This window comes from Hypanus sabinus, chromosome 26 (genome assembly GCF_030144855.1).
Source record: "Hypanus sabinus isolate sHypSab1 chromosome 26, sHypSab1.hap1, whole genome shotgun sequence".
NCBI lineage: Eukaryota > Metazoa > Chordata > Chondrichthyes > Myliobatiformes > Dasyatidae > Hypanus > Hypanus sabinus.
The window spans coordinates 31,289,881-31,302,796 of NC_082731.1; the positions used below are offsets into that span (position 1 = coordinate 31,289,881).

Sequence of the window (12,916 nt, forward strand, 5' to 3'; positions counted from 1 at the left end):
CTGTTTATTTCTCACCAACTACCAGTGACAAAAAAACACTGCTTTTTGAATAAGAACACCCTCAACTGACGCTATTTTAAAAACCCTTCGCTCTAAGTGCAGTGTGGTGTCTAGCAGCCAGTCAAATGAATGGAACTAATGTTAGTTAGAAGCAGACTTCTGTCCCAATTAAACGAGGGGAATCCTGATGACTTTCTCTGTTACTGTTTGTTCTTTCTGAGTTTTCCCAAATGAGCGGCGCTCGAATTAACTGGAACCCATAGTACATTTCTATCAAATTGTCTCTCATCCTCCTGTGCCGTTCTGTTCTATGCCCACAACTTTCAGGAAGATACCTGGATGAGATAGCATGTCTGTTGAGGAGAGGTTGAAAAGAAGGTGAAGAGATGGGGTGGGAGGGTGGAAAAGTGGGGGGGGGGGGCTTGTTCTCCTGAACATTGTGGGCACGTTACGTTGCCACTGGAATCACGCAGCGACACTTGCGGGCTGCCCCCAGCTTACCCTTGGGTGTGTTGGTTGTTAACTTAAACTGTGCATGCTCTGATCTATGCATGATAAATAAAACTGAATTTTTAAAAAGTGAATCTAACTAGGGCTTTTGGAGCGATGGAGGATGAAAGATGACTTGAAAGAGGTGTGTAGACAGAGCGAACAGCGGGCACTAGGGTAATGGAATGGTTGGCGTGATGCTATTACAGCTTGGGGGTGCCCCGGAGATTGGAGTTCAATTCCGGTGACTCTCCGTAAGGCATCTCGGTATGTCCTCCCTGCGGAATGCGTGTTTCTTTTACTCATGGTCCAAAGACGTACAGGGTAGGTTAATCGGTCATGGTAACTTGTCCGATGATTAGGTTTGGATTAACAAGATTTGTCAGGACGGTGTAATGACGGGCTGGCAGGGTGAAGTCCATGCTGTATAGCTAACTAAAAATGTTCCCAGTGCATCAATGGCCAACACGAGAGAGCATGATCTGAAGGTGATTGGGGGAAAGTGTACTGGGATGCGGGGGGGGGGGGGGTGTCAGAGGTCAGTGAACAGAGTGGGAGGAGTATGTCAATGTGGATACATTAGGCACATTTAAGAGACTTTTGGATAGGCATATAGATGCAATAAAATGCTGGGTGATGTGACAGAGAATGGTTTGATTAATCATGGAGTAGGCGGGGGGGTTCAATACTTCTATCATTCATTCTACAGAGCTTCTTGTTTCATGGGTGTCTGTGAAGAGTAAAAATTTCAGGTTGTATACTGTACATGTTCTCTGTTATTAAATGGAACCTTCGACATGGTCAGCACAGCACAGTGGGCCAAAGGGCCTGTACTGTGCAGTTTTATGTTTAGTGATAATAAATCCAACTTGGGTTCTGATTTTGAATGCCACGTTCCTGATGCTGCTGCAAGTAGGTTTTTCAATGCAACTATACACACACTGTACCTTTCCTTTGTGCTTTTGTTTTTTTACAAAACTACTTTTATTACAAATTCACACGATTACACTGATGTACACTTGTCTTGCAGACCAGACAAATCATAACTAACACACATTAAACTGACACGTTCATATCCCCGTCAAGGATGGCAATTAACCCCCACATGCCCAGCGGTCTCAAAACACTCCGCGACCAGTGGACACCCCTTTCCCTTTTTTGACAGCTAACCCAGGCGTGTACATACCCCCGAACACTGCCGGGCAGCCAGCCCAGTCAGCACCTTTTGCTGCCCATCTCCAGGACCCACAGATAGCCAGCCCCAGGAGCAGGTCAACTAGGACATCCTCCTCTCTCCCTGCCCCCCTCCTTACTGGATGACCAGGTGGGACTAAAACACAGCCTCTCCACGTACATAGGCAACTGGCTTCTCCCAGCCCACAGAAGCAATAGGTAGCTGGAAGATCTGTGCAGGAACTTCATTGCAAGGCAGTACTGCACCCTCCACCTCGGGTCTGCAAAGGGGAGAAGATATCCCCAAAAATGGGGGCCCCCTTTGACCCCAGGTGAAATGACCAACTGCCAAGACATGTCAGGACGGGGAACAAGAGCCAGGAAGTGGACAGTGTGGAGCAAAAGCCCATACAGGCACCTCCATCCTGCATCTCCGAAAGGGACTGTAGACGTTGATGAGAGATGGCTCAGGGTTTCAGGGGTAGGCTCCCGACGTGTACCCGTGCATGCTAGACTTTGACACACAGGAGCCAGGGGCAGTGCACAGCCGGTTTGGCGATTGGGAACCTGGGATGGAGGGGGTTCTGATACAGCTCCAGCCCACGCCATCGCCCATCCATGTGAGCCCACAGCATGGAGGTAGCGTCAGGCACCTACCTTGTTGCTGGTTGCAGCTTCCTTCTTCATTGACGCACCAGAAGCGATGCTGGCAAAGTACTGAATCACCCTTTTGGTGTTCACCGTCTTCCCAGCACCAGATTCACCACTGTAGGGGAAACAGAGACACATCAAACCTATCCCAGTCCCCTGATCAGGGAGTGTCTGAAGAGATGGTGCAGAGAGAGCTTCACTGTGTAGCTGACCCCCGGAGTGTGTGATGGGACGGTGTGGAGGGAGTTTCACTCTGTGTCTGACCCCAGGAGTGTGTGATGGGACGGTGTGGAGGGAGATTCACTCTGTGTCTGACCCCGGGAGTGTGTGATGCGACGGTGTGGAAGGAGTTTCACTCTGTGTCTGACCCCAGGAGTGTGTGATGGGACAATGTGGAGGGAGATATACTCTGTGTCTGACCCCGGGAGTGTGTGATGGGACGGTCTGGAGGGAGATTCACTCTGTGTCTGACCCCGGGAGTGTGTGATGGGACAGTGAGGAGGGAGTTTCACTCTGTGTCTGACCCTGGGAGTGTGTGATGGGACGGTGTGGTGGGAGTTTCACTCTGTGTCTGATCTTGGGGGTGTGTGATGGGACGGTGTAGAGGGAGATTCACTCTGTGTCTGACCCCGGGAGTGTGTGATGGACAGTGGAGACGGAGATTCTCTGTGAGTCTGATCCATGGAGTGTGTGGAGGGACGGTGCAGAGGAAGCCTCAGATGAACTTACGTGATCAGGATGGATTGATTTTCTCTATCTGCAGGATGAGAGGGGAAAAAAAACAACTTTCAAAATCATCATCCCATCTTCAAATGCACTTTGCTGTTGTATATGGTTAGTGCAAGTGACCATTCATCCCTCCTACCCATCGAATAGCCCCATGCAAGGAGTTCACCTCATTCAACCAGCATCTTAACATATGCAATCAGCCCAGGTATTTTATGCTGTGTAATATAAATGATTTTTTACAAATGTCTTTGACGAGTAAGTGTAAGGCTGGATTACCAAGTTTCCAGATGATAAGGTATGTAGTGTTGTAGCTTGTGTAGAAGTTTGTCATAGGCTACAGTGGGAATTATTCAAATGCAAAGCTGAGCTAAGGACAACACAGAGAAAGTGTAGACGGTCAAATGTGAAAGCTGAAATGAAGGTTATTCAGGGTGGAGGAACAGAGGGACTTTGGAGTCCAGGTGCACAGATCCTGGTGGTGTGTTGGCCTTCATCAGTCAGGGGGCTGAGTTCAAGAGCCACAAGGTAATGTTGCAGATCTGTGAAACTCTGGTTCGACCACACTTGGAGTACTGTGTTCAGTTCTGGTCGCCTCATTATAGGAAGGATGTGTAAGCTTTAGAGAGGGTTCACAGGAGATTCACCCGGACGCTGGCTGGATTAGAGAGCATGAAGAAAGGTTGAGTGAGCTCGAGCTGTTCTCTTTGGGGCAAAGGAGGACGAGACGAGGCTTGGCAGAGGTGTTTAAGGTTATAAGAGTCACAGATGTAGTGGACAGCAACGCCTGTTCCCCAGAGGGCATAATATTAATGCAATTAGAGGGAAGACATCGGAGAAACTGTGGGAACTTAACGCAGAGAGTGGTGGGTGGGTGGAATGAGCTGCCAGCAGGGGTGGTGGGGGTGGATACAGAGGATCATTTAAAGACGGGCACATGGAGGGCTACATGGCAAGGAAGGACTAGTTTGATCATTATGGGCTGAAGGGTCTGTACTGGTCTATGCCAGACATCCTCTGGGTGAGCCTAGGACATTTCATTGACTGCATGGAGACTCTGGGTGATTCCTCCCCCCTTCCCACCCTCACCCTTCCTCACCCGTCAACATATACTGGTAAGCATTGTCGGAGATGGAGAAGATATGTGGCGGGGCCTCAGAACGCTTCTTGCCACGATAGGCAGCCACCACCTCAGCATTGTAGACTGGCAACATCTTGTACGGGTTCACTGTCACACAGAACAGCCCGGAGTACGTCCTGGGGGCAGAGGCAGAGCAGGGTAAGAGGCAGGCAGGTGGGGACACGGTGAGAGGGGAGGGAGAGGGAAAAGGAGTGAGATATGAAGGGCAAAGGAGGGAAGACAGGGGAGAAATGAGATGGAGGGTGGAGACAAAAGGGGAAGGGAGAGGGGAGAGCTGAGGAGGGGAAGGAGGGGTGGGAGTGGGTTTGGAGGGGGTGAGATAGTGTGTGGACACGTGTAGATTATCTGGGGAGGGGGAGAGAGAGAAGGCGTGGAATGAAGGGTAGAAATTGGGAAGGGATGTGGGTGAGGGAGGAGGGGGTGGACGCAGTATGTGGGCTCTAGGGGGAGAAAGGAGGGGATTTGGAGGGGTGTGGGAGTAGGGAGCTGCTGGGGGTAAGAGGTGGAATTTTGGGGAGGGGGGTGCGCAGACTCACGTAGATCATCCAGGCAGCGTAGCGCTCCTTCAGGTTGTAGAGGACGGCAGGCTCGTTCAGGAAGGTCAGCATGGCCATGTCCTCGATCTTGTCGAATTTGGGGGGGTTTTGGTTCAGGATGTCCTCCTCCTTCACCGACACCGTCTGTGGGTATCAACCAGCAGCTCAGTCTGGGTGTCTCATTGACTCCGAGCGTATTCGAGAGTGTCCGAGTGTGCATGTCTCAGGGTGTCTGAACATGTTTGTCAGTACTTGTGCCTGCAAATGTGTGCGCGTGTGCGTGTGTGTGTGCATGCGTGTGTGTGTGTGTGTGTGTGTGTGTGTGTGTGTGTGTGTGTGTGTGTGTGTGTGTGCGCGCGCGCACGCGTGTGCGTGTGTGTGTGTACACGTGTGACTACTGAACTTACATCTGAGCCAGATGTCCCTACCTTGCCATTCTCGGTTTCAGCGGTGACCTTCCCACCCTCACGGCTGGTGATTTTGGCCTTGATGAACTCCTGCACTGAGTCTGGGACGAAGATGTCCCTCTTCAGGTCAAAAGGCTTGGTCTGAGCCTCCAGACGTTCCCGCTCCGACTTCCGCAGGAAGCTAGCTGCAGCTCCATACTCATTCATCACTGCGTCACCCATGGTCACACCTGTCCCAGTATACAGGGTCAGTCAGAGTGAAGCCCCCTCCACACCGTCCCATCACACACTCCCGGGGTCAGTCAGAGTGAAGCCCCCTCCACACCGTCCCATCACACACTCCCGGGGTCAGACACAGAGTGAATCTCCCTCCACACCGTCCCATCACACACTCCCGGGGTCAGACACAGAGTGAATCTCCCTCCACACCGTCCCCTCACACACTCCCGGGGTCAGACACAGAGTGAATCTCCCTCCACACCATCTCATCACACACTCCCGGGGTCAGACACAGAGTGAATCTCCCTCCACACTGTCCCATCACACACTCCCGGGGTCAGACACAGAGTGAATCTCCCTCCACACCATCCCACCACACACTCTCGGGATCAGACAGAGTGAAACTCCCTCCACACCGTCCCATCACACACTCCCAGGGTCAGACACAGAGTGAAACTCCCTCCACACTGTCCCATCACATACTTGCAAGACACAGATAGTACAGTATTAAGGTCTGTTGCCTTTGTTACCTTAGCAGTTGCAAGAGTTTGTGAAGGAAAGGCAGATTCTGACAAGTATTGCCTGGGATCTGTGAGAAAGAGAGAGAAAAGGGGGTGAGAATTGTTAATGATGGCTGGGAGACGAGAGTGGACAGCAGAATGCTCCTTCCCTACTCCATTCCTTCTGACCCCCTCTTTTGCCCATCTCTTTCTCTTTTTCCTCTCTCTCCTTTTTCTGGTCTCTCTGGGAGTGAGCGAGGGGCAGGGGGAGGAAGGTGAGAGCGCGAGGGAAAGAGAGAGAGCACGACGAAGAAGGAGAGAAAGGTATGGAAGGAGATAGAAAGGAAGTAAAGGGGAAGGGGAGAGCTGGGGGAAAGGGAGAGAGGAGAGTGGGAGTAGCTGAGGTGTGAATGATCGGAGTGGTGGGTGTGGGGAGGTCTGGGTATGCTCTCTCGGGATGAAGGCACCACTCACCAGACTCCTGTATCGCAGGGATGGACGTTGGAGACAGTGCTCTGGCTGACCACTGCCCTCCCTTATAAACCCTCGATCCGCCCCATTGCCCTAATTTGGGAGCTGGTTATTTCTGGCAGCATGACAATTCCTGAGCCTGTTGTTTACTGAGACTGTGCAGTACCCGGTTTCACCTCCCCCTCCCACTCTTTCCTCCTCCTGCTAAACCCCCACCCCCTCTCCTCCATACCTCTTCCCCCTTTGCTTCTCCATCACCCCCCACTCCCCCCTCTTCTTTCACCTTCCCTCCTCCTCTGCTTTTCTCCCTCCTTCCCCCTTCCCATGAATCTCCCCACTCCCTTACCCTTACCCCCAACTCTCCCTCAAACCCCCGCCTCTCTCTCACTTCTCCTCTCCCCCACATCTCTCCCTTCCCCCACCCTTTCTCCCTGCCTCTCCCCTCTTCCCCCACCCTACCCATACCCTCTCCACACCCTTTCTTCCCCCACCCCCCATTCCCGTGCCTCTCCCCCCTCCCTCCCCTGCCCGCCTGGGTCCAAGGTTCAGCTGTCCCTTGCTGGATGGGGGCCAGCATCCTTTCCCGGGAGGGTCTGTAGTCCAGGAAGGCGGCCGAGGAATGCAGACTATGCCAGCACTGTCCTTGAGGCAGCGAGCACAGGGACATCTTATCCGTTTATTGTCTAAACACAGCGAGGGAAAGGACTCCAAGTTTGGTCAAGGCATTGTACGAGCAGCAGTATTAATAACCCCCTTCTCACTCTCACCTTCACCAAGGGCAACCCCTACACAGTCCTTTGTGTGTGAGCTGGGAAGGGGGATGGAGACAGGAACTATGAACAGGAGTCCTGGTGTGGGTCTGACCCAGGGATACAGAGACGGGAACTGTGCACAGTGTTCCCTGTGTGGGTCTGACCCAGGGATACGGAGACGGGAACGTGCATGGTGCTCCCTGTGTGGGTCTGACCTACGGATACAGAGACGGGAACTGTGCACGGTGCTCCCTGTGTGGGTCTGACCTACGGATACAGAGACGGGAACTGTGCACGGTGTTCCCTGTGTGGGTCTGACCCAGGGATACGGAGACGGGAACGTGCATGGTGCTCCCTGTGTGGGTCTGACCCAGGGATAGGGAGACGGGAACGTGCATGGTGCTCCCTGTGTGGGTCTGACCCAGGGATAGGGAGACGGGAACTGTGCACGGTGCTCCCGGTGTGGGTCTGACCCAGGGATAGGGAGACGGGAACTGTGCACGGTGCTCCCGGTGTGGGTCTGACCCAGGGATATGGAGACGGGAACTGTGCACGGTGCTCCCGGTGTGGGTCTGACCCAGGGATAGGGAGACGGGAACTGTGCACTGTGTTCCCTGTGTGGGTCTGACCTACGGATACAGAGACGGGAACTGTGCATGGTGCTCCCTGTGTGGGTCTGACCTACGGATACAGAGACAGGAACTGTGCACGGTGTTTCCAGTGTGAGACTGACCCAGGGATACAGAGACGGGAACTATGCACAGGAATCCTGGTGTGGGCTTGATCCAGGGATACAGAAATGGGAACTGTGCACGGTGTTCCCTGTGTGGGGAGGGATACAGAGACGGGAACTGTGCACAGGACTCCCAGTGTGGGTCTGACCCAGGGATAGGGAGACAGTATCTGTGCAAGGTGCACCTGGCAATGGTCTAACTCAGGTTAGAGAAGGGAACCATGTACTGTGCTCGGCGTGGGTCTGACCCCAAGGACCGATCTCTCTCTCGTGAGCCCATCCCACACAACACATCTCAAAGCCTTGGGGACCTGGGCTGGAGTGCGCTGCACAGAGAAGGACTGTGTAAGAGATTCCTAAATCAGTTTCTGTGGCTGGGAGGAGTCAGTGTATGATGTATTCATGGAGTGCAAGAGACTGCACCTTCTATTTGAAGAGACTGCTCCCACTTGCTGGCTAGAATCTCTGTTACCCAGTGTGGATGGTTGTGGGGGGGAAATCGGTCATGGAGCAACACAACACATTCAGCCCGACCTATCCATGGGAGTCCTTGTGCAGGAGTCCCTAAAGATTAATTTGCAGACTGAGTTGGTGGTGAGGAAGGCAAATGCGAGGTTTGCATTCATTTTGGGAGGACTAGAATATAAAAGCGAATGTAATGTTGAAGCTTCATAAAGCAGTGGGGAGGCCTCACTTGGAGTATTGTGAGCAGGTTTAGGCCCCTAATCTACAAAAAGATGTGCTGAACTGGAGAGGGTTCAAAGGTGGTTAATGAAGATGATTGCTGGATAGAAAGGCTTGTCATATGAGGAGCATTTGATAGCTCTGGACAAGTACTGACTGGATTTCAGGCGGAGGATTTCACTGAATGTTAAAAGGCTTGACAGAGAGTATGTGGAGAGGATGTTTCATATGGTGGGACCAGAGGGTATAGCCTCAGGATCGAGGGACATCCCTTTGGAACGGAGATGAGGAATTTCTTTATTAGAATGGTGAATCGGTGGAATTCATTGCCCCAGGCAGCTGTGGAGGCAAAGTCTTTATGAATACTTAAGGCAAAAGTTGCTAAAAACTTACTCCGGACATGAAGGGATGGGGGGAGAAGGCAGGAGGGAACTGAGAGAGACTGAGGAGGGGTCTGACCACTATGCTCACCCAGTTAATCCCAATTCCCTGCACTTGGCCAATATCCCCAAACCACACACCCCCACCACGAATCTGTCCAAGTGCTACTCTTGTTCCTGCCTCAACCACTTCCTCTGGCAGCTCATTCCACACACTCACCACCCTCTGAATGGAAAGGTTGTCACAGATCCCTTTTACATCTTACCCCTTTTGCCCTAAACCTATGCCCCCTAGTTTTGCACTTCCCTTCCCTACCCATTTCTATAAGGTCACCCCTCATTCCTTCCTTCAAAACAAAAACCCCAACATCATGAATGGCAGTGATGTTTCACTCCCAGACAAGCTCAATGCTTGCTTTGAAAGGGAGAATAAAACTACAGCTACGAGGATCCCTGGTGACCCTGTGATCTCCGTCTCAGTGGGCAATGCCAGGCTGCATTTCAGGAGGGTGAGCCCTCACAAGGCAGCAGGCCCTGACTACCTGGTCATGTTCTGGAAACTTGTGTTGACCAGCTGCCGGGTGAGTTCAAAGACACTGTCAACCTCTCGCTGTTACAATCAGAAGTTCCCACCTGCTTCAGAAGGGCAACAATCATACTATTGCCCAAGAAGAGCATCACGAGCTGCCTTAATGACTATTATCCAGTAGCACTCACATCTACGGTGATGAAATGCTTTGAGAGGTTGGTCATGGATAGAATCAATTCCTGCCTCAGCAAAGACCTGGACCCATTGCAATTTGCTTATCGTCACAATAGGTCTACAGCAGATGCGATCTCAATGGCTCTCCACGCAGCTTTGGATCACCTGGAGAATGCAAAAAATATTTGTCAGGATCTGTTTATTGACTACAGCTCAGCATTTAACACCATCATTCCTTCAGTTCTAATTGATAAGCTGCAGAACCTGGGCCTCTGCACCTCTTTCTGCAATTAGATCCTTAACCTCAATCTGTGTGGATTGGAAATAACATTCAACACTGGCACACCTCAGGGATGTGTGCTTAACCCATTGCTCTCCCTTCTCTACACATGACTGCATGGCTCAAGTGCCATCTCTAAATTTGCTGATTAGAGAACCATTGTTGGCAGAATCTCAGATGGTGATACAGGAACAAATTTACCAGCTAGTTTACTGATGTCACAGTACCAACCTATACTCAACGTGAGTAAAACCAAAGAACCGATTGTGGACTTCAGAGAGGGTAAGATGAGGGAACACACACCAGTCCTCATAGAGGGATCAGAAGTGGAGAGAGTGGCGTGTGTTAATATTGCTGAGAACCTAACCAGGTCCCAAATTATTGTTGCAGCTATAATGAAGGTGAGACAGCAGCTATATCCCATTAGGAGTTTGAAGAGATTTGGTTAGTCACCTAAAACACTCAAAAACTTCTGCAGATGTACCGTGGAGAGCAATCTGACTTCTGGTATTCGTGGAGGGGGCGGGGGGTAGCTACTGCACAGGATCAAAGTAATCTGCAAAGAATTGTAAAATTAGTCAGCTCCATCATGGGCACTAGTCTCCTTGTTATCCAAAGAGCAGTGCCTCAAAAAGTTGGTGTCCATCATTAAGGACCCACATCACCCAGGACACGTCCTCTTCTCATTGTTACATCAGGAAGGAGATACAGAAGCCTGAAGGCACACACTCAGTGATTCAGGAACAGCTTCTTCCCATATAGAATATAATCATATAACAATTACAGCACGGAAACTGGTCATCTCGGCCCTTCTAGTCCATGCCGAATGCTTACTCTCACCTAGTCCCACTGGCCCGCACTCAGCCCATAACCCTCCATTCCTTTCCTGTCCATATACCTATCCAATTTTTTCCCCCTCTGCCATCAGATTTCAGAATGAACATTCAACTTATGAATGCTACCTCACTGCACTTTTATTTCTGTTTTTGCACTAATTTTATTATTTAATATATACTTACTGTAATTCAGTTTCTTTCTATATTATCATGTATTGCATTGTACATTGTAACAAATTTCATGACATATGCCAGAGATACTAAACTTGTGATTCCCATACATTCCAGGTAACAATGACCTAAACTGGGCAACCTTGCCCTACAACACAGGCTCTCAGGTTCTAGCAACATACTCGTGAATTGTCTCTGCACCCTCTGTGTTAACCACGTCTTTCCTACAACAGTATAACCAAAACTGAACACAATCCTCCAAGTGCGGCCTCACCAAAGCCTAAGCCTTGGACAACTGCTACCTAACATGCCAACTCCTTTACTCAGTGCCCTGACGAATGAAGCCAGCGGGCCAAGCACTCTCTTCACCACCCTGTCCACCTGACTCCACTTTCAGCGTACTCCTAGTCAGGTACTCTGCTCTGTAACACGCCCTGGTGAGCTCCCACTGAGGGTCTGAGTCAGGACTACAGAGACGGGAACTGCACATGGTGCTCCCAGTATGGTTCTGAGCCAAGAATATGGAGATAGTGACTATGCACAGTGCTCCTGGTGTGAGTCTGGCCCAGAGGGATATGGAGACAGGAACAGTGCACGGCGCTCCGTGTGGATCTGGTTCAGGGGAACAGAGATGGAAACTGTGCACAGTATCCTCAGTGAGGGTGTGACTTGGGGATACAGAAATGGTAACTGTGCACGCTGCTCCTGGTGTGGGTCTGACCCACAGATACAGAAACAATTGTGCATGGTGCTCCTGACCCAGGGATAGGGAGACAAGAACCATGTGCAGTATTCTTAGTGTGACAGACTCATGAGGATACAGACAATTGTGCACAGAGCTCCAGGTGTGGGTTCAACCCAGGGGATTTTGAGTACAGTGCTCCTGACGTGTGTCTGACCCAGGGATACAGGAATGGGGACAGTGCATGGTGTGATGCTTTGGTAAATCCGTGTCCTTTTGCATCTCCCTATACCTGGTGACATGTCAGATTATCTCAGCTCTATTATCTGAAGGTCCAAAATAACTCTGACTTAGAACAAGGTCCTCTCGAAATGGAAGCTCTTAAATGTCAGGCGAAGGAATTCACACAAGACAGCTGGATGACGCAGGCGCCTGTAAATTTAGTCCTTGTCTATTGTTGGGAGTTTTCAGCGTGAATAAACATCACACTGGGAGAGACAGATATCCTTCAGCTGTCTGGGAGTTTCATGGGGGTGGATACAGCAGGAACAAAGACGGAGACATAAGGGACAGAGGCAGGGAAGGAAAAATGGGGAGAGGGAGAGGGTGTGGGGCAGAAGGGATGAGGGATGGAGATGGAGGAGGGGTTGGAGAAAGAAATGAGCAAGAATGGCAGTGAATAAGTGTGGAAGGGAGAGAGTGAGGGAGGAGTGGAGGGGAGAGGGTGAGAGGGGGAGAAGGGGAGAGAAAGAGGGAGGAAGGGGACGGGAGAGATAGAGGAAAGACAGGAGGTAGAGAGAGGAGTAGAGAATGGGGAGAGAAAAGGGAAAAGAGAGGAGGGGAAAGGGGAGAGGGGGAAGGGGGAGAGAGAGGGGGAAAGGGGGGAGAGAGGGGGAAGGGGGAGAAAGGGGAAGGGGAGAGAGGGGGAAAGGGGGAGAGAGAGGGGGAAAGGGGGAGAGAGAGGGGGAAAGGGGGAGAGAGAGGGAGGAGTGGAGGGGAGAGGACGAGGGAGGCGGAATAGAGAGAGGGCGAGGAAGGAGGGGAGAGAGTGGGAAAGGAAGAGGAGAGAAAGGGGAGGATAAGGGTAGAGGATGGGGAGAGAGGAGGTGGGGGAGAGAGAGGAGAGGGGAGAGTGAGGAGGGGGAAGGGGAGAGAGAGGAGGAAAGAAAGGGAAAGAGTGTGAGGAGAAGGTGGAGTGAGAGAAGGGAGGAGAGGGTGGTGAGAGAAAGGAGCAGGAGAAAGGGAGGGGAGGAGAGTAAAGGGGAGAGAGAGAGAAGGGAGGAGGGGACGGTAGAGAGGAGTTTGGGGGTATAGGAGAGAGAGGGGAGGAGGTGAAGGGGAGAGAGAAAAGGGTTGGGGGGACAGGAGAAGCGGAGAAAGGG

General features: G+C 51.4%; 1 protein-coding gene across 2 annotated transcripts in view; it reads right to left on the minus strand.

Moving 5' to 3' along the window:
* The window catches only part of LOC132381395 (myosin-7), a 52,283-nt gene extending 39,924 nt beyond the window's left edge, over positions 1-12,359 (minus strand). Inside the window, exons 1-8 of one of the 2 annotated variants that reach the window (XM_059950772.1) lie at positions 10,299-12,359; positions 9,580-9,730; positions 5,873-5,931; positions 5,145-5,353; positions 4,717-4,860; positions 4,139-4,295; positions 3,043-3,070; positions 2,320-2,428 (exon numbers count right to left, since the gene is read on the minus strand). In XM_059950772.1, the coding sequence (XP_059806755.1) occupies positions 2,320-2,428; positions 3,043-3,070; positions 4,139-4,295; positions 4,717-4,860; positions 5,145-5,345 (639 nt within the window). In that variant the 5' untranslated portion in view covers positions 5,346-5,353; positions 5,873-5,931; positions 9,580-9,730; positions 10,299-12,359. Of the gene's footprint in view, positions 1-2,319; positions 2,429-3,042; positions 3,071-4,138; positions 4,296-4,716; positions 4,861-5,144; positions 5,354-5,872; positions 5,932-9,579; positions 9,731-10,298 lie in introns of those variants that run through there. The other variant, XM_059950773.1, reaches the window with a different exon arrangement.
* Between the last annotated feature and the right edge of the window lie 557 nt (positions 12,360-12,916).